General features: G+C 33.3%; 4 protein-coding genes across 9 annotated transcripts; 3 read left to right on the forward strand and 1 right to left on the reverse strand.

The window, feature by feature from the left end:
• Positions 1 to 206: 206 nt before the first annotated feature.
• Positions 207 to 2,361, forward strand: LOC25489741 (inactive protein kinase SELMODRAFT_444075). The gene is made up of 7 exons (XM_039832088.1): positions 207 to 378; positions 589 to 725; positions 825 to 922; positions 1,013 to 1,341; positions 1,454 to 1,540; positions 1,651 to 2,103; positions 2,189 to 2,361. Exons 1-7 carry the CDS (start codon positions 207 to 209, stop codon positions 2,359 to 2,361), a joined length of 1,449 nt encoding a protein of 482 aa, XP_039688022.1.
• A 131-nt stretch (positions 2,362 to 2,492) lies between these two features.
• On the forward strand, positions 2,493 to 12,782 carry LOC25489743 (probable cyclic nucleotide-gated ion channel 16). The gene is given in 7 exon segments (XM_039831655.1): positions 2,493 to 2,535; positions 9,354 to 9,707; positions 10,276 to 10,484; positions 10,572 to 10,885; positions 11,270 to 11,381; positions 11,525 to 11,761; positions 11,985 to 12,782. Coding segments are annotated over 7 exon segments (2,019 nt in total). The 3' UTR covers positions 12,735 to 12,782.
• LOC25489742 (ribosome biogenesis protein NSA2 homolog) lies at positions 4,210 to 7,205 on the reverse strand. Its single transcript, XM_013605899.3, has 9 exons — positions 6,981 to 7,205; positions 6,733 to 6,852; positions 6,567 to 6,634; positions 5,990 to 6,098; positions 5,833 to 5,901; positions 5,610 to 5,667; positions 4,972 to 5,207; positions 4,741 to 4,792; positions 4,210 to 4,646 (listed from the first exon to the last, which is right to left on the reverse strand). The coding sequence occupies exons 1-9, from the start codon at positions 6,981 to 6,983 to the stop codon at positions 4,579 to 4,581; spliced, it is 783 nt and encodes a 260-aa protein (XP_013461353.1). The 5' UTR covers positions 6,984 to 7,205; the 3' UTR covers positions 4,210 to 4,578.
• Positions 12,783 to 14,743: 1,961 nt separating the features above from the next.
• Positions 14,744 to 19,286, forward strand: LOC25489744 (ACT domain-containing protein ACR3). 6 transcript variants are annotated; one of them, XM_024777934.2, is made up of 9 exons: positions 14,744 to 14,951; positions 15,056 to 15,159; positions 15,644 to 15,767; positions 16,154 to 16,199; positions 16,503 to 16,617; positions 17,163 to 17,230; positions 17,424 to 18,044; positions 18,420 to 18,524; positions 18,657 to 19,286. In XM_024777934.2, exons 3-9 carry the CDS (start codon positions 15,697 to 15,699, stop codon positions 18,975 to 18,977), a joined length of 1,347 nt encoding a protein of 448 aa, XP_024633702.1. In that variant the 5' UTR covers positions 14,744 to 14,951; positions 15,056 to 15,159; positions 15,644 to 15,696; the 3' UTR covers positions 18,978 to 19,286. The 6 variants fall into 6 exon arrangements, with proteins under 6 accessions (XP_024633702.1, XP_013461355.1, XP_024633701.1 ...); XM_013605901.3 differs by having other exon boundaries at positions 15,650 to 15,767; XM_024777933.2 differs by having other exon boundaries at positions 15,092 to 15,159.
• The last annotated feature ends 1,164 nt before the right edge of the window (positions 19,287 to 20,450 follow it).

The raw sequence follows: 20,450 nt of genomic DNA on the forward strand, positions 1-20,450 counted from the left end.
TTGATGTTGTCACATCATCAAGAAACATGACCAGTGTTGTGACAAGGGAAGAAGAAAGCTTCTGTCATTGAATCATTGGTCCATGATTTCATTAATCAATGCCACTTCTACTTATCAGGACAATATATACCAATATTACACTTTCTGCTAGCAAAAAAGGAACCGTAATGAGCTTATGATTCACATTAATGTTGATTTGAATATATATGGACAGTCCTCCTTCTCCTTCTTGCATCATTGTTGCTTGTGATGCCACAAGGGACCGCAATGAGCACGATATTAAGCTCGTCATCGATCATGTTCATGCCAAGGATATCATTCTCTCTTCCGGTGACAGGTTGCTTGTGCTATGCATCTTGCATAAGGTGTCCCACCCTAGTAAGTGTTATATCATATTATCCCGTCTCTTATTACTCGCTCTGTTCATTTTTAGCTGTTGTTTTAAAATTATTTACGACAACTATCAAGAAAATCGATAAATTTTGACGAGACTATTTGTATTTTTATAATTTCTTGTATGGTTTTAGCATTCTATTTTTTACTTCAATAATTTTGTTACTTTTCTGTTCCTTCATTTTCGATTAACAGTGGGATACCAGACATTAGCATGTCCCGAGTCTTTTGCTGGCACCAACTTTCGTGCAATGGAGGAAGAAGTCAGAAAAAAAGTGCATGTATATGCAAATGAGCTTTTATCATGTCTTGAAGATTTTGAAATCCAAGGGGTATATTTTAGGTTCTCAAACCTTTGTAATAATGTGTGAGTATTATTTTTAACCTTGAAGTTGAAACTAATATAATAGCTATACTATGTTCATGTCCAGGTTACCATTGACATTCAAGTCACCGCAGGTTTTCCAATTAGACAGATTATCTTACAAGAGGTTAAAAACTATAATGCATCTTGGATTGTACTTGATAGGTATTATTAATTATGATTTCATTTTTTTTCTTAGTTTCCTTGTTATTTTTATCCAATGGTTTTCAATTTTATTGAGCAAAATTTGAACAGATACCTTCGGCGCGACATGAGATTCCACCTTAACAAGATACCATGTAATGTAGCATTGGTTAAAGATGACTTGTCTGTGGATATATGGAGATCTCAAAATGCACATGACAAAATTGCAGAAACAAAACCTGTGTATTCTTTGTCCAAGTTTGTATCATTATCAGATTGTCATAGCATGCAAGACATTGAGCAGTCTATCATCTCTTGTAAAAGTTATCCAAATTCCTTAGCTTCTTCTGATAGCTCTGGTACTATTAAGAGCTATTCAATGCATTCATATGCCACCAGTTCATTACATTCTAGGTCTTCTTCTAAGCATGAAAAATCAGGTTAGGATCCCTTTCTTAAATTTTTAACGTTCACAAAGCATTTTATATGTGCACTATTTTGGAATGTTATAAATAATTTGTGGGAGAAATTTCTAAAATATAAATTTGGAAGGTTATCCCTTTTGCATCCAGTTTGCACAAACTGATGAGAGCGAAGTGAACCTAAAACTTAGTGTCTACATACGATTTGGAGTAATTTGTGTGCAACCGTCTTTATCTTCATATTTCTTCCTGTTTAAGTTATTGCAGCATTCCCAAACACAAAATCTCACAAATTGTAATGAATGTGGGATCTAATTGTCATTCAAGGTATAAGCATCAAAGGAGAACATAGACATCTCATGACTTCTCAAATTGGCCAAAAGCAAAATCAATGTGTGTTTCTACCAAAATCTTCAGGTGCACCAATTCTATGTGTTGGTTGTGGAATAAGGACAGAGTTATCTATCAAGGAGTCAAATAGGTTCAGCTATTCTGAAATACAGCTTGCAACAAATGATTTTTCAAAGGATAACTTAATAGGTGAAGGTGGATATGGTCATGTATATAAGGGTGTTCTTAAAGATGGACAACAAATAGCTGCAAAAGTAAGGAAAGAAGAAAGTGCACAAGGGTTTTCTGAATTTCATTCTGAGGTTTATGTCTTGAGTTTTGCTAGACACAAGAATATAGTGATGCTGTTGGGGTATTGTTGCAAAGAAAATAAAAATATTCTCATATATGAATATATTTGCAATAAGTCTCTTCATTGGCATTTATTTGGTAAGTGCCTTATGTTGTTTTATCTTATCTTCAAGTCTAACAAAGTATACTTTAAAGGCACTCTAAGATTTTTATTTTGTTGTAGAAAATAGTGAAGCAGTTCTTGATTGGTCTCAAAGATATGGTATTGCACTTGGGATTGCAAAGGGATTGCGTTTTCTACATGAGGAATGTCGAGGTGGTCCTATTATTCATAGGGATATGAGACCAAGCAATATACTTCTCACTCATGATTTTGTTCCCATGGTAATAAAGTAGTAAAGTATATGTGTATGCTTCTTCATTCAACTCTAGTTATATTTATTTCATTCAATGTTTTCCTTAGATATATAATATAAGGTACTAGGCTTCATTTACGAAACTAGATCAGTTAATGTACAGAAATAAGTATGAACAAATTGATAAAGGAGGATTAGGAGAGAACTAAAACAAATACTATATAGTAGGTGAATGGTTGATTAAATTTGTCTAAATAATGCATGGTGCAGCTAGCTGACTTTGGCCTTGCCAAATGGAATACTGGTGATGATTCTCATCAAACAAGGATAATGGGAACATTTGGGTGAGAATTTGTTTGTTCAAGCTTTTCATTATTACAAACAACAAATACAAATGGTCTGATTATACCCATTAATGTTGTTGTTATTGTTTATGTAGATATCTTGCTCCTGAGTATGCTGAAGATGGTATTGTTTCTGAAGGGACAGATGTGTATTCTTATGGTGTTACTATGTTACAGTTGATATCAGGACGTCAAGTGGCCAATTTAAATAATCCAGATCAGCAACAACAATCTCTCCGACAATGGGTAATATAACCATCTAATCTAATATTTTATTACGAAACTCTTCCATGTTAATTCAATTTGAATACTATACATTGATATGCATTTAGGCTGAACCAATCATGGAGAAGTTGGCTTTACATGAACTGATTGATCCTCGTTTGGGTGAATCATATGACACTTATGAACTATACCTTATGGCTAAAGCAGCAAATTTCTGTATGCAAAGAAACCCTGAGATGCGTCCATCAATGAGAGAGGTAATTCATTCCTTGGTCCTTAATTTTACATCATTCATTTCATTATAATAATTAATAATAACTTGTTATTTCAGGTTGTGCGATTTCTTGAGGGAGAAAGTTACCATTTCCATACTCTAGACGGTCAATTTCAACCAAATCATAACACTTGATCAAGGAGCTTATTTGTAGTCATGAATCATTTTTATGTTTCTCCCTTTCAAGGATTTAGTTTTTGTTTCTCCCTTTTTTGTGTTTGGGAGATTATTTGTTTGTAAATAAGAAGGATATGAAAAAACATAGCTATTAAGAGGACAATCCAAGTTTGAATTTCTACGGGACGATTGTAAAATGAGTGAGTGTTACAACTGCGCAATAGCAAGTTGTCCATTGCTCAAATTTGGAAAGAAAAAAAATACACTTCTAGAAGTGTGATTCCGGTAATATGAGGGGGCAGATTGATAAATTATCAATGAAAAAAAAAAAGGATTATTACAGTTTTGTCTTGCTCCATATATCAAAATCCAAAGAGATTATCAAGATAGAGACGCACTTCTGATTTGTGTCGTGAACCATTATCAAGATAGATTTTCTACGTGGCCCTGAAAACGACATGATCTATACCACTTCTAATATACAGTATACACACATATCTCTTAAATATTTTGCTTAGCTGAATTAAATATTTCATGGAATGTTGTATTTCTTGCTGTAAATTATTGTTTTAAACAATACCACCGTTACTGCTTGGTCGCTTTCTAGGAAAATTTGGTAGATAATTCCACTCTATCAACACATTCTGGACCAAAGAAATGGAAATAGCTTTGTCCATATCCTTGTTTTAATGGTAAATAATATCATAGTTCACTTTGAAAACTCAATAATAACTAGGCATTTGATAAGATAATGGAATAGTAGTGGAAAGTATTCCTGAAGTGCGAACACACATGGGAAAGGGAAAGACACGTGACACATTTTCAAAATTCATTATATTACTGTGTCATGTTGTATGTGTAAGTATAGTACTTGATTGTCTAGGGTGTCATCATAGTTGGAATGTTAGACATCATACTGAATTAGTGATGCCATTGTGCTCTTTTTTAGCTTTAAAAAAGAGAGTCAAAGCACTTGTTTGAGTTAAAAAATGAGCTTATCAAAACATTGATTGTCCGTTGCATTGCCCCTTGGCCCATAGTTACTACCTTAAAGCGCTAGAAGTGATCACTATTGCTGTATTGCATTGATACAAAATAAAGAAGAATAATATACTAGAACATGTCAGTACCCAATCCAGTAACAAAAATCTCCGCCGTTTTCCCGCACAACATCTTCGGTATCAAAACCGATGTGTACAGCTATCATCAAACATTCTAGACTGGTGCTAGTCTTATCTATCAGACTACCAAAAACACAAATGTGAATGTGATTTTACCTCCAACCCTTGATCTGACCTTAAACAAGTAAAACAGCATTAATACAGCCATCATTTTCTGGGTTGTTTGTAACCTGGGCATATTTACCTGCATTCATGGCAAACAAAATCCAATGCATCAATATCAGTTGAAATTACAACCATGACGTGACACCCAAAATACAAGTAACAAATAATCTTACCCCACACAACTTTTCCTGCAGGTGTAACCAGACCAAGTTCGCTAACATTCACCTGAAATTACAGTAAGCAGGAAAATGACCAACATGTTTTGATAATAATTATTCATACTACATTTACATTATAAGAAAGTACATATCAGTAATTGAAAAGATCAAGTGGGGTGAACTTAGATGCCTTAAATTGTGAGTGTGAAGTGTAGCCTGAATTAGAAGAGCAGGAAATAAAAATACCTCAATTATAGATCCCCTGGTAATGACACCAAGAGAGGTGTACATAGGGCCATTAGGGTTTTTCTTCACTCCAATAATTTCTAGATTGAATGTGCATTTAAGTTCTGGATGAGTGACATGAGCTTTAGTGAACCTCAATCCAGTAGGACGAATGAACCGCTCATACTTTGGAGGTTTTCTGGTAAAACCAGGCCCAACGAATGTAGCTTTGGTAACCATCCTCTTCCATTGCTTGGCTGCAAAATGGTGAACCATATACTAAGAGATCTGCTTCTGAAAATGATCAATATGCATTTTCTGTATCCAATACCCTGTAACATGCTAACGATGAACTAAGAGACTAAAGAAACAAAAACAGCATGGCACCTTTACAAACCAATCATTTGATAAATCAAATTCCCGTGACTTAAGAGTTAGCGTTTTGAATTAACCACCCACAAAAATTCAAGCATCTCAACTTATAAAGAACAGAGTAAATATAAATTTTCCGGCTACATACATAAACAATAGGAGGGAGCAAAGAATGATAAAGAAGCATGATGAAACTAACATTAACCCATTTCAATCATGTGGCACCAAGACCATAATACATGTGACACCAAGATCATAATACCAGAAGCAATAAATGTGATACTTACTCTTTCTTTTACCAGTGCGGACCACTTTGAACATTTCATCTTCAGCCACAGGACGTACCTAAGGAAATAAAAAGCCAAACATAAAGTTAATTATAAATTTAAAAAGGAACACTCAACACCACTTCCTGCCTTCCGATGATCATTTCCTTTCTAAAAAGAAAAAAAAAAAAGCAACATAATGGGAATTAGCAGCAAATTAAAAAAGTATTGAACGCAATCTCACCTTAGGTAGAGGAACATCCCATTTCCCAGCCTTCTCCTTCCTCTTTTGCTTAATGGTATTGCTGAGAATCTAAAATAGAAATTACTCTCATTACTTACCAGAACATGCAAAAGAATCAAGAGTCAAAATTGCTTTTCAATTCTGCATGATAACATACCTTTGCTCGTGTTGTGTTCTCACGATCCAGAAGGTATGCAGGAACAGCTCCCTCCTGAACATTATCATCAGCCTTGCGCCTAGATGTTGACTCATCATGCATGGCCAAACTGTTGACAAAAGAAGATTAAAATCATTCTCTCTTGCATTTGACCAACAAATTCATATCGATCAAAACCTATTGTGCTAATCATTATCTAACACCAACCACCAACTCTTCAATAAAAATAAATAATCCATATTTAAGAAATATAACAACTATAACCAAGCCTTATCCCACTAAGTGAGGTCAGCTACATGGATCAAATTATGCCATAATGACCTATCAAAAACCTTTCCTAATAGTTTCCCTTATAATTTTTTTAGGTCTTCCTCTACCTCTTGTAATATGACTTACTGCATACATGTCCAAACCACCTTAGCCTATTTTCGACCATATCTAAGAAATCAAGCACACTTTTTTATTGGCATAAACACATGCAATATAACATCAATGTATGTGAATTATGTAAAAACATTCTTTCTGTTGAAGTCATTCTAAGATGCATTATGAAGATAAAAAAAAAAAAAAAACTCACGTCCTCTTCATCTGCGCTTTTTCGGCATAATTTTTCTTGGCAATCTGCTTACCCTTAATACCAATAGCCTGTTCCAGTGGAATTAAACAGAAACCCAGTTAGATTTATGACAATATACACAAACACATAACTTTGTTTAAATAAATAAAAGTGATTTAAATTAAACCTGCTGGGCCTGTTTAGAGTGCTTGTGAGCTTTACGAGCCTCTTTCTTGCGAATTCTTTCTTCGTGATCGAAACGGCGACCATGCTCTCTTCGGTGACGCTCCATATACTCATTTTGCGGCTAATAAAATAACACGGAAACACAAAAACAGAATCAGAAAAAGTATGTGAAATTAAACAAAGAAAAACATAAACAGGTTCAAAATAGTGACTTTGAATGAATTCAAAATAAAGGAAAAAGAAACGCACCATTGTGATTGTTGGAATTCAACTCCAATTAGCTTCGATTAAAAACACAAAATCGGTTCTTCGTATATGTAATGTAACTCTTTGGCTGAAAAACTCCGGCTGCGTTTACCGACCGGAGTTTGATTTTTGCGGCGAATTAGGGTTGGGTGCGAGTTGTTTCTGATACAAGGTTAGAGCGGTAGTGAACGATGGATTTTTTTTGTGGGACTATAATTTTTTATTTTTTATTTTTTTTAAATGGACTTTTGGTCATCACATTTAAAATATGGGTCTCGTTTTTTTTTTTTTTTAAATAATAGGGGTCTCGTTATCGAGTGTCTCCGGCCGGCACCCAATATCATAAATTTAATCATTATTCTTTTAAAAATTCAACTATTACAATTTCTAATATATTCAATACACTACTTTTCTTTAAAAACTTATCATTTAAAGTGCTTAACGTTAACATTTCCTTTAAAATAAAAAAATTAAAATATGCTTCTATAGTGCTCGTCGAAGAAATTTAAAATTATTCAACAAAAAAAAAGAAATTTAAAACCAAAAAAAATACAAACAAATGTGTCGCTGGTGTGAAAATGAGAAAATTAAATCTAAGGTTTTGTTTGCGAGTTTGAAGGGGAAAGAAATGAAAGATTTGAAAAAGAAGAAGGAGTAAGTGAAGAAATGGATGACATTAGAATGAGGGTTTTGGGGGGCTTATTTTTTTTCAAAATATAAATGATTAATTAAGTAAATGGTCTTTATAAATATTCAGAATTTTGTCCCCTACAAAATAAAATCACAGTTTTTAGTCCTGTAAATTTTTCACCAACAATTTTAATCCCTATAAAATTTTCCGTCAGCATTTTTAGTCCCTGTAAAATTTTTCCATCAGCATTTTTAGTGCCTAAAATGCTTAAGGAAAATGTCACAGGGACTAAAAAGTGTGATTTTATTTTGTATGAACTAAAAACAAAACTGTGAATATTTATAGCGACTAAAAGCATAATTAACCCAAATATAAAATCCTCCCTCATCTGGGGACTAAAAAGTTGTATTGGACGAGAGTTTTGGGGAGTTTGGGAGAGTTTATATGAATTCTTTAAATTTAATATATGTTGTTATAATATTCTTAAAATTAAAAATATATTAATCACAAGTATTGATTTATCACACTCTAAAAAAATTCTCTTTCAAAAAATGTGAAAGGTTTCTCAATTTTTCCATATATATCTCTCCTCCCAAAGTCTTTCCTTCCCATCCCCTACAAACTCTCAAACAAAACCTAAGTCTATTTTTTTTCTATATAGTTGTTATCGTCTCTCTAATGAAATCCTTTCTAATAATATCCCTTGGTCTTACCATTCATACAATGTAACATCTTCATCCTCGTTGCGCGTACTTGAAGCTCGTGTTGATTCTTATCAGTCCAACACTCCGTACTATACAACATTGTTGATCTGCCTGATATTCGATAGAATTTTCCTTTCAACTTAAGTGATACTTTCTTATCACATAAAACATCTCAGACTCTTCCCCACTTCAACCACCAACTTAAGATATGATATGATCTCCACCTTTTACCTCCAAAGTAGAACTACTCCTTCTCACCCGTGGACAATTTTTCTCAGAACCGGTGTAAAAGATAATAAACTAGGAAAAAACCATTTGGCATCAAGATATCCCTCCATTTGGCTATGACTATCGATATATAGTTTTTTAATTAAAAAAATGACCGTTAATTTATTAGTTTAGAAAGAAAATGTACTTAGTTTGTCAATGTACCGTTATAACTTCTCCCTTCCCTCAGCATAATAATTTTTTCTTTTTACAAAAATAAGACACCTTTACATTCTTGCTAAATGAATCGTTCGGACTTCGGACCATATAACACTGCTCAAACCTATAACAATTTCTCCAAAAATTAAGATTTGGTGTATGCATGTTAATCTTGTAATGAAAAATATTTCAGTTTAAAATTCTAATATTTTTAAAAAATCTCTAAAAAAAAAAGAAGATAATTTCAATAGTAGCAATTCTTTTAAAAATGTAACCATAACTTTATTTATATCTATTTGCATGAACAAATAATATCAGCTTCTCATTCCTAATTTAACGTTGAACCATAAGCTAGTTGGTCACATTTTTTGGAATCCTTTTACTTTCTCTCTCCTTCTCTTTGGTCTCCATGAATTTTGCAGCAACCATGAACATTAAGGTGACATTGCACATTTTCCGGTGATTTGAGACATGTAGTTAGAAAACAATTAATTAAGTAATTAAAAATAAAGATGAATAGAGAGTTACAACAATTTGCAGTATCATCTTCATCTCATTTTTATAGCCGTTTTCCAAAATCATTCTCTTTACGTAAGAAAGTGCCATGGTGGTACCAAATACTCCATCCACGTTCACCATTTGTGGCAAAATGGAACGTAACATTCCTCTATGCTTGTCTCTTTGCTTTGTTTTTAGACCCTCTTTATTTCTATATTCCTATTACAGGAGACAAAGCGTGCATGGAAACAGATTTGGTTCTTGGTTTGTTAGTCACGTTCTCGCGAACCGTCGCAGATCTCTTCTTCTTGTTTCACATAATTCTTAAGTTCAGAACTGCCTTCAATTCTCCTACCTCTTTCGTTTATGGTCGCAAAGAACTTATCACTGATCCGGGTCAGATCGCCCGCCGATATATCAAGCATGATTTCATTATTGATCTTCTTGCCACCCTTCCTTTGCCTCAGGTTAGTTACTGGGAAAAATCGTTGAAAGAATATATGTTAGTTACGATTTAGAATTTGTTGTGTATAGCTATGATTAAATATGCAAATTAGTTCTAGAATTTGTAAGCATTGGTTGAAATAGTGTCTTACTTTTGTGAATTGGTAAATACATCTTGAAATTGTAAATGTCATTCAAAACAGTCCATCTATTAATTTATTTATAACATTAGAGGTATAATTTGCCAATAACTAGTCACTAATTTGTCATTGATATAACCTAAATTTTATAGTCAAATTAGTTGATAGTGAACTGATAACATTATGTGAGATCGATGTGCAATATGACACGTCACACCCTCTTAATAACAAAAGCTAAGTGAGGGACATTTTGCGTGACATTTTACAATTTCTAAAATGTATATGCCAATTCGAAAAATTGAGAAATTATTTCAATCATACTTACAGTTTCGGTGACTAATCTGCTGATTCATTTTTTTAGGTATTGAGCAGCAAGAACATTTAACTGTAAATTAGTATATCACTGTAATAACAGTATAACATTTGATTTTGTTGGACCCTCCAATTTCAGATAGTCATTTGGGTTGTGATTCCAGCTACAAAGAACTCAAATGCAGCTCATGTAAACCACACATTGTCCCTAATAGTTCTCATTCAGTTCATTCCTAGATGTTTTCAGATTTTTCCTTTACAACGTCGAATCTTAAAGACTAGCGGCCTTATAGCCAAAACTGCTTTAGCAGGGGCATTGTACAATCTTGGTTTCTACATGCTGGCCAGCCATGTAATTATTTAACAGTATCAAATTTAATTACTACAATGTTTTGATAATAGTTAACTTGTGTGTTATGTGTTGTGTTTGTCAGTGCAGGTTTTAGGAGCAACATGGTATGTGTCATCTATTCAAAGACAATATGAGTGTTGGAGAATAATGTGCAAGAAGGAAATGAACAGAACACATTCTCCTTCTTGTGATCCTTCTTTTCTTGATTGTAGCACACTTGTTAATAATGAACGTCAAGTTTGGTTCAGACGCACTAGAGTCCTCACAGCTTGTGATGCATTCCAGGATAAAAATCACTTTCAGTTTGGAATGTTTGCTGATGCTTTTACTGATCACGTCTCTTCCTCAAGATTCTTCCAAAAATATTTTTATTGCCTCTGGTGGGGTTTGAAAAATCTAAGGTTTCTTCTACTCTCTACTCTTTACCTATTTTGATTTTATTTGATGTCATAACTTAGTGCAAATTTGAGAATACCTCTTTAATGAAGTAAGCATTTTCTCAATGTTATGCTGGTTATTTTGTAATAAAATCTGCATAAATTTTTGCACAAACTATTTTATCACAAGTAGCTTGAGTAGTTTATCAAAATAATGTATTTGCATATTATAAATAATTTTATTATAAGCTATTTTTTAGATAAGTTTAATTGTTTAAATCGATTGTTCTAAATGTCACCTAAATATTGTATCAAAGACATCAATACATGACAAGTCCATTTGATATTAGTAGTGAGTGAGCAGTCATCTCATAACTCATTCTAAACTATTTTTTTTACAATGTGCAGTTCATATGGACAAAATCTTAAGACTAGCACTTACAGTGGTGAAACATTATTTTCAAGTTTTATATGTATAGCAGGTCTTATACTGTTTGCACATCTCATTGGTAACATGCAGGTATAGTAATTGGAAAGTGAAACTGTAAAATCATATTCTTAGCATCACATATAGGGGAAGAAGTTTTTAAAAAATAAACTCTAGTCTTTTTACAGTAATATATTAACAATTTCTCTTGATTTGATCTTTCCTTAAATTTAAAGAATTATCTGCAATCTACAACTGCAAGACTTGAAGAGTGGAGACTTAAACAAAAAGATACAGAAGAATGGATGAATCATCGCCAACTTCCACCAGAACTACAAGAACGTGTTCGTCGCTTTGTTCAGTACAAATGGCTTGCTACTAGAGGTGTTGACGAAGAAGCCATTTTGAAATCCTTGCCTGTTGATCTTCGCCGCCAGATTCAGAGGCATCTCTGTCTTGACATTGTTCGCCGGGTAAGTCTCTTGTTATTAGTTGAAAATGTGTATACATCTTGAATACTATTACGATTTTTTATAGAAGCCGTAGATAATAGAAAAGTAATATGCAAATTGTATTGATAATGAGAACGTTAATTACACGAAGAGGTACAATAAGACTTATATAGCCAGTGCGAACAATTTAGTAGTATAACTAACTTTTACATCTAATCACATTAATAATTGTTGTCGTGTTCAGGTACCATTTTTCGGCCAAATGGATGATCAGCTTCTAGATGCTATATGCGAACGTTTAGTATCATCATTGAACACAAAAGGCTCATACATAGTTAGAGAAGGTGATCCAGTGAAAGAGATGCTTTTTATCATCAGAGGAAGTATAGACAGTTCTACAACAGATGGTGGTAGATCAGGATTCTTCAATTCAATCACACTAAAACCAGGTGATTTTTGTGGTGAAGAATTGCTAACATGGGCTTTAATGCCAGCATCTAGTCTAAACCTTCCATCATCTACAAGAACTGTTAAGACACTAAGTGAAGTAGAAGCATTTGCACTTAGAGCAGAAGATCTCAAATTTGTGTCAAGCCAGTTTAAGCGTCTTCATAGCAAGAAACTGCAACATGCTTTCAGATACTACTCTCATCAGTGGAGAGCTTGGGGGGCATCTTTTATACAAGCTGCGTGGCGGCGTCATAGGAAGAGACAATTGGCAATGGAGTTGTTAGAGAAAGAGAATTTGTATTATGAAAATGTGATGGAGCTAGAGGATTATGAAGAGAGTGGTGGAGGAGAGAGTTCTATGGGATTGGAGGAGGATAATGCTAGTCATGGTTTTGGTGCTACATTTTTGGCTTCAAAATTTGCTGCAAACACTAAGAAAGGAGCAGTTAAAAAGGTGACAATGATCCCTGATAGTAGCAGTTTAAAGATGCCCAAGATGTTTAAGCCAACTATGCCTGATTTCTCAACATTTCATGAAGATTAATTAATTAGTTTTGAAGTCTCATGAGGACTGAATTATGAATGAGGACAAAAGTAATGCTTGATTTGTGTTTCTTAATTTGTATCTAACTAGTTGTACAGAAGCAATGATATTTTGTCTCCCTATTCCTTTGATTCCCACCAATTATCATATATAGGAAACATATTTGGTATCATGGGTTTGAATCCAACCATGAGAATGCAGCAATGTTAAATCTCTTGAGTGAGAGATTTGTTATTTATTGTATTATCTAGTTCAATGATTTAGTCTTCACCGTTGTTCGTCGAAGATGTTCAATCCTCACATGGCATTGTCGACAAATTAGGCGATTAAAATACCTTGTAAAATTAGACAAAAGTGTATCCCTCACAAACAGTTCCATCACAAATTCTATCACTTGGTTTAAAACACTGGTTTAGTTACGGATAATAGAGATATATTTATCCATCACTAGAGTATTTCATCATTCTATCTCTATTTCTTACAACATTTTTTTGATTTTTTTTTAATAACTTTTTTTTTACCAAACTACCCTACTTAAAAACGATACAAGGGACTCGCTGATTCTAGCAGCGTGGTAGGACCTTTTAGATTTGTTAAACTATTTAACCGATCTAAGAATTCCTACCTCGTTATTTGGTATAATGATGCCCCTAACTCCGATGACCACTTATTAAATCGATTATTCTGCAAGCCGACCTAAAAAGTCTACAAGCTTGACAATAAGTAGGGCAATTATTGGGAAAAAATATATATTCAAGGTAGTTTGGAGAAGAAAAAAAATAAAAAGAGTTTATTTGAAAAAAAAATCTATTTCTCTATCACAAATTTCTATGGATAAAATTTTGCAAAACACTTTCATAGATAAAATATGGAATTTTTCGTTATTGACTTCCGTAGCACTTCTCTTTTAACAATGAGATTACGAAGATGTTGATATCAATTTAAAAACATGTTCGGACTCATAATAAATTTGATGAAATCATATTCACACGATTTTGTCAAAACAAAGTATATCTTTGTCAACATTAAGCACATGGTAATTTATAACTAAACTCGTTTTCAATCAATCATGCACTAAATCATCATCTAAAATTGACATTAAATAAGAGACAATAGCACATCATACTATCGTGAATTTGTGTTTGTTCCTCTAAAAATGGTGCATGTGTCTGCGTACGTGATATGATAGTCACACCTCGCCAAACTCTTGTGATATGGAGTCCTTTCAAAGCACGAGAGTACTGTACTGTACCTTACCTTAGGTTTATGTCCTTCCAACATATACGACAATACCTCGTCAGACATGCTACAACTGTCTATTCTTCTAGGACAATCCAAAAGCAAAAACAGAGTTATGTCACTAAGATATTTTCTTAAGGAAATTGTTTGATGGATGGACACCCATAAAAAAAAAAAAAAAGTTGTTAAATTAGATTTTTGTTTTTGTTTTTTGTTTTTAAGGACCTCTAACTTCTTATAGATACTCTCCAAGATCACTTAGAAAAAGGATTAAAGAAAACCCAATTTGTAACTATAACAACAAACTTGTAACCTACATGCTAAAATATCTATTCAACCCTCTTATATAAGAGAGGGTGATGATATAAATGTGATAAGTTGTTGATGTGATAAGACAAAAAAAAAAAATGAAATGTTGAATGAGCATAGAAAAAATTGAGATGTACACGTATCATTGTTGTTACTATAAAGTTAGAATTGATTTTAAAGATTTATAATTGATTTGATAGGTTGGGTTTACTCACGAGTATAATCAATTTTACTTTTAAAATTTATTATAATGGAACTTTTGATCATATGATTGATTCTTACTTTCAAATCTATTGTCTGATTTCAACTCTCTCTTTAATATTCATTTTTTTATTAGGTAAAATTCATGCAGGTGTCATAACCATAAGTGAGACCTGTTTCTAAAATGTGTGGTTCATGTAGATTTCGTTCACGAGTGAATGATATAGAGAGTGTTGATAACATCGTATCTCCAAACAAACATTGGAGTGTTTGATTTTGTTTTTGTAATTTTTTTTACTTAATAATGGGTTTCCACCATTAAGCCCACGCCCACAACACTTTGCAAGAGAAACAAGATATTTTTTTCTCAAAAGAGAGATGGAAAAGAAAGAACACAAGAGACAGAATTTGTTGAATTGAGTGGTATTCCAACGTCTAAAGTAGAGAATCTGCATCTGAGACACACAGGTTTCTCTTTTCTTTTCTCTAGTTTGTTGCTTTCTCTCTCTTTCCATATGTATATTTGTACACTCACATGTCACTACTCACTCACTACACTCTACCTCTATCAGTATCACTCTCCAAGCTTACATGTCCATCATTGACAGAATTTACAGCTGAATCTGTACATAAGCTTGTGTTGGAACATTGCAACAACTTCTTTCGAATAATCAAGGTATTTATGCATGTATATTGATGCAATTTTCTTCAACTTATGTGTTTGATTTCAGCTACTGTCTGTGTTACAAGTTTTTGCTGTTCTGTTTTTGTGACCTACCAGTAAAAGAAATCTCTTTTAATTATCTTCAGTCTTTGTATTAGAATGAGTAAAAGACATGCATAATATTGCAGTTGCGTTTTTCAATTGACATTGACAATATAATACATTACTATAGTGTCTAAGTTCCCATATTATAGAGTAAAATATACCAAAGTGGATACAGGAACAAAACATTGATTTGAGAGTTTTCAATTTTTAGTGTGTCATAACAGTAGTAACCAATACCATACTTACCTTTTTTTGAGGCAAGTATATTCTTACCAAACTCTATTTTTTTTTTCTTCTGTAGTACTGAATGTCAACGACTTGCAACATGCATTGTATTGTCTTCTTGTGACTACTTACACATATTAATTAGAATGTAATGTCACTTGGTAAGTTGCAGAAATAACAAAGCTCTAAAGTTCTCATTGACTAGAGAAGCTGTTTAGAATGGCTGAAGTTTGTTGGCCATATTTTGATCCTGAGTATGAGAATTTCAGCAACAGAATTAACCCTCCAAGGTTCACCTTAATCTTATCTTGATTTGTAATTATGTTTTTCAATGATTAGCAAGGTAAATAACCTATTCAATTGTGATTAATAAATCTCCTTTTAAACAAATGATTTCTCTATACTACGAAATTTAACCAAATATGGTAATATTCCTTTTGCCTAAAACCATCAAATTCACACATTTTATGCAAATATTTAAATTTCAGATCATGAGAGCAAAATCAAATCACCATGTACAGGGCCAAAATATTACTACACAAAGTGGTCACTTAATTGCTTCAATTTTTTAAAATTAAAATGTTTAATTGCTACAATTCAACCTTATTCAGCTTGAGTTTCTAAGAGACAAAAAGAAGTGTCCTCTTTGATGGTAAACTTTATTTGCACTTTGCAGGGTCTCCGTGGACAATGCTAGTTGTCGTAATTGTACACTAATCAAGGTACTTATAATTTCTCAAATTAAATTACTTATGACTTTTTTTCTATGGCCTCTAATTTGGCTACTTTAGAAGTCTAGGTTGTGTTGTTTTTGAAGTTTCTTGACCCCTAAAGTTTTTCTATTTTTTACAAATTATATTCAATTTTCAAACTTATAGGTTAAATGATACTCCACTTTGGAATTATTGATACTCCACTTGTTTGTCACATTGCTCCTTTACTGTTTCATAAAGAATCATTTATTTGGAGATTAGTATATGCAATTTTCCACTAATGCATTTTTATTGTACTTTTGAAATATGCAGTTTGATAGTGTTAACAAACCTGGAATTCTACTGGAAGTGGTGCAAATCTTGACAGACCTTGACTTCATAATCACCAAAGCTTACGTATCTTCTGATGGAGGATGGTTCATGGATGGTATGTTTGTCATTAATTTAATTTTCATTCCAAAGATATGTGTCCTGTTCAAATTTCATATGGGACGGTTGTAAAATGGTCATAAGTGTCGCCGTTATTAATAATATAATAGTTAAGAGGTGATATTGTGGTAATGATAACCACTGAAAACTTTGCCAATTATTAAGCTGTTCTTTATCTTTTTTTTTGAACCGGGACCGTTGTTTTAACACTTTGCAATGAGTACTTGAACAAAACTGCACTTGTATGCCTATCATAAAAATGAAAATGGCATGAGTTTTAGACGAAAAAGGAAGAGGTTAATACCATACTCTAACACTATTATTGTGTGAATGAACCAGTCTAGGTATTTTAGCGAGATTCATGAAATTACTCAATGTAAAAGTATGTTGGTAACATTAGTATACATTCGTATACCTGCTCTCTCTTTTCAAACAGACAGACAAACACACAATCACACACATTCATGGTTACGTGTTCTTGAATATTCCCTACCTGATACAAGTATTTAAGCTGCTAACTTATTCACCGATTGATATATACAGTATTTCATGTCACGGATCAACAAGGAAAAAAGATAACAGATAGCAAAACCATTGATCTCATTGAAAAGGTGTATATATCTTCTTTCTCTAACATATGCATCTGATATATTCATTTATCAAGATATGGTTTCTATCTAACTACCACGTGGAAGACTCAAATTCATTGCTGAAAAATTGAACTAACACAATTCTTTCAATATATGTATAAATACATTTTTCAAGGGAATAATTGCTACCTGTTAACAGTTTTTCATACAATAGGCTCTAGGACCGAAAAGCCAGAACAAAGATGAATTGAAGAATTGGTCAGGCAAACGGGTTGGGGTGCATTCTGTTGGTGATCATATAGTGATTGAGCTAATCGGGAGAGACCGGCCTGGTCTGTTGTCTGAGATATCTGCTGTTCTTGCTAGCCTCCATTTTAACGTGGTTGTAGCTGAAGTATGGACTCATAACAGGAGAACAGCTTGTGTCCTTTATGTCAATGATGGTGCGAGACAAGCCGTGGATGATCCAAAAAGAATATCTCTTATGGAGGAGCAGCTCAATAACATTTTACGTGGATATGAGGATGGAGAGAAAGTTGCTAGTAGGACCAGTTTGTCCATGAGTTTCACCCATATTGATAGGCGGCTCCACCAAATGTTGTTTGCTGATCGGGATTATGAAAGTTATGGAGTAACAACAACAGACGTGGAATGTCCTCCCTCTTTCCGGCCAAAAATTACGATAGAATGTTGTGAGGAAAAAGGATACTCGGTGGTTAATGTCAGATGCAAAGATCGCGCAAAACTCATGTTTGACATTGTTTGCACTCTTACTGATATGCAATATGTTGTTTCCCATGCCACAATCTCATCAGACCGCCCTTATGCATCGCAGGTATATCACATTAACACTCGTTTCTGCATGTTCATTTATCAGTCACACGTAGTACTTAAATGGTTCAAATGTTCGGGGTAAAACTAGTTAATTTGTCTGGTTTCTAAAGAACCTTTTCAATATGATAGAAGTCGTAAAAGGCTTGTGGAGGATTTGTGTATTCAAATGGCCTTACAATGAATCTTTGAAGATACATCTTTTCTCAATTTGGTTTTCCTACTAGTTTTATTTATTGGACCCTTGTTTGTTTGAAACTTCTTTAACATGATTATTCAAAAATGTTACAAGAAGAAATTCTCACTTGGATTAATTTAGGAAATTAGAAATATGAAGACTTGAGAAATGTGGACTACAATGTTGATCTTGTACCTTTAGGAATACTTTATACGCCACATGGACGGATGCACGCTTGATACTGAAGGGGAAAAAGAGAGGGTCATCAAATGCATTGAAGCTGCCATTCAAAGAAGAGTAAGCGAGGTAACTTACAGATTTAAATTGATTTCAGCTAGCAACTCTTCCACGCTTTGTGAAAGAACTTGTTTTTCTTCTTCTTCAAGAAACGAAGAATGTCTTAGTCTTAGTATTAAATTCTACGGATTTTGGACACAGGGTGTGAGCCTAGAGTTGTGTGCAAAGGATAGAGTGGGATTGCTCTCTGAAGTAACAAGAATTCTGAGAGAGAACGGCCTAACAGTTTGTAGAGCCGGTATATCAACCAGAGGGGAACAAGCTCTTAATGTCTTCTATGTGAGGGATGCATCAGGGAACTCAGTGGACATGAAGACTATAGAAGCACTTCGTAAAGAAATCGGCAAGACAATGATGGTAGATGTGAAGAAAGTACCAACACATGACAAAGAACAGGAGACACGAGGATGGGCTAAAACTAGCTTCTTCTTTGGTAACTTGTTGGAAAGGTTCTTGGCTTAACAATCATGCATATGGTTTGTTTATGTTATTAATAAAGACACATTATGATATGATGTATAGAAGAATAAATCTGCTTGGGAGCAACTTTGTCAATCCACACAGTGATATAAAACTACGCATGTTTTCGGAAGTGTACTTTTGGATGGACGTCGAGACAGCAAAAAATTTGCATTTTTTTTCTTCGAATGTGTACTTGTTAGAGTTGTGGAAAGTTTCTCCCAATCTATTTGTGTCTTAGGAAGTGCTTCGACTTCGACCTCGACCATTTTCATATCAGAATAATGTTTGTAACTTATATTTCGCCTTCTATATCTTTTTGTTCCTTATTTAATTTTCTAGTCCTGATCATGGATATGAATTATTATTTAGTCATTGTAGAAAGTGAAATTTAATTCAAAATTTTCATAATAAGAAGTCATTAAGCACGACTCTCATTTCATCAACAACCAATGCAATTGTAAGCAAATAATCATTATGGTATGTTCATTGCTGCAAAAATCTGCCCCCCATAATAACCCGTTAGAAAGCATTCATCAAGCTCTATAAACGGCCTACATTTCTTGACGTTCTCTACAACCATCGAGATACATGTACAACCTTTGAAAACATGGTAATAAAGGTCTATTCACATAATTAAACTTAAGGTCCACAAATGTAATTTAACATAACTTAAAGCTAACAATACAAATAAAATGTAATATAAAAGATCATTTGAAAAAAAAAAAAAATAACTAAAAGAATCAAACTTATAAGAGCGCAAACATAATTTTGCCTTCGATTTACTTTTAAATAGACTAATAGGCTAACGAGATTAGATTCTATTTGTAATAAACTATAAAATAAAATTACAACCATTTTTTTGGTTTGATGCCTAATAGTTGGAATTCACCTTTAAGGCAAATAAATAGGGTGTTACGGGATTAAAATTACAACCCTTATTTATTTGAGGTGAGACGCGAAGATATAAATAGTAGAATGAGCTACGTTTTATTAGCTTTGTTTGTTTGTTTTTTTTTTTTGAGCAAAATTAGCTTTGTTTCTTTGTATAATAATATAATAGTTTTATTTAAGGTGCAATGTGTACTTACATTATAGTCTATTTACATTTTATCTTTAAAAAACCTTTAAATATGTAAAAAAATATATAGGGAAATATACTTCAATCATTAAACCTTTAAAAAAAATACTAAAATTATTAAAAATGTTCGCAAATAAATGATTTGACACAATATACAAAATTGTGATCTATTAAGCCTAAAAGTCTTTTATGGTGTGTTTGGTAGAAGAGAGTTAGAGACGAGAGAGTTAGAGGAGAGATTGGAAATTGATCATGTTTGGTTTGGAGAGAAAGAGGGAAGAGAGACCCAAAATGTGTGGGCCCCATCTACTTTTTGTTTCTTCTCTTCATTGCCGAGAAAGAGGAGAGAAATGCCTTACTTTATCTTTTTTCCAACAATACCCTTGCTTTGTTTT

Source organism: Medicago truncatula, chromosome 3, assembly GCF_003473485.1.
Source record: "Medicago truncatula cultivar Jemalong A17 chromosome 3, MtrunA17r5.0-ANR, whole genome shotgun sequence".
Classification (NCBI taxonomy): Eukaryota; Viridiplantae; Streptophyta; class Magnoliopsida; order Fabales; family Fabaceae; genus Medicago; species Medicago truncatula.

Bases quoted from the DNA above. Each gene is read 5' to 3' on its own strand.
- LOC25489741 (XM_039832088.1), top strand. From the start codon at position 207: ATGGACAGTCCTCCTTCTCCTTCTTGCATCATTGTTGCTTGTGATGCC. The intron at 726-824 runs GTATATTTTAGG...GTTCATGTCCAG, and splicing joins AAGATTTTGAAATCCAAGGG to GTTACCATTGACATTCAAGT. The intron at 1,541-1,650 runs GTGTGCAACCGT...TTGTCATTCAAG, and splicing joins CATACGATTTGGAGTAATTT to GTATAAGCATCAAAGGAGAA.
- LOC25489742 (XM_013605899.3), bottom strand. The intron at 6,099-6,566 runs GTGAGTTTTTTT...TTTTGTCAACAG, and splicing joins AAAGCGCAGATGAAGAGGAC to TTTGGCCATGCATGATGAGT. The intron at 4,793-4,971 runs GTATTTTTATTT...CTGTAATTTCAG, and splicing joins CCAGGGGATCTATAATTGAG to GTGAATGTTAGCGAACTTGG.
- LOC25489744 (XM_024777934.2), top strand. From the start codon at position 15,697: ATGGCTGAAGTTTGTTGGCCATATTTTGATCCTGAGTATGAGAATTTC. The intron at 16,618-17,162 runs GTATGTTTGTCA...TGATATATACAG, and splicing joins TGGAGGATGGTTCATGGATG to TATTTCATGTCACGGATCAA. The intron at 18,045-18,419 runs GTATATCACATT...TTGTACCTTTAG, and splicing joins ACCGCCCTTATGCATCGCAG to GAATACTTTATACGCCACAT.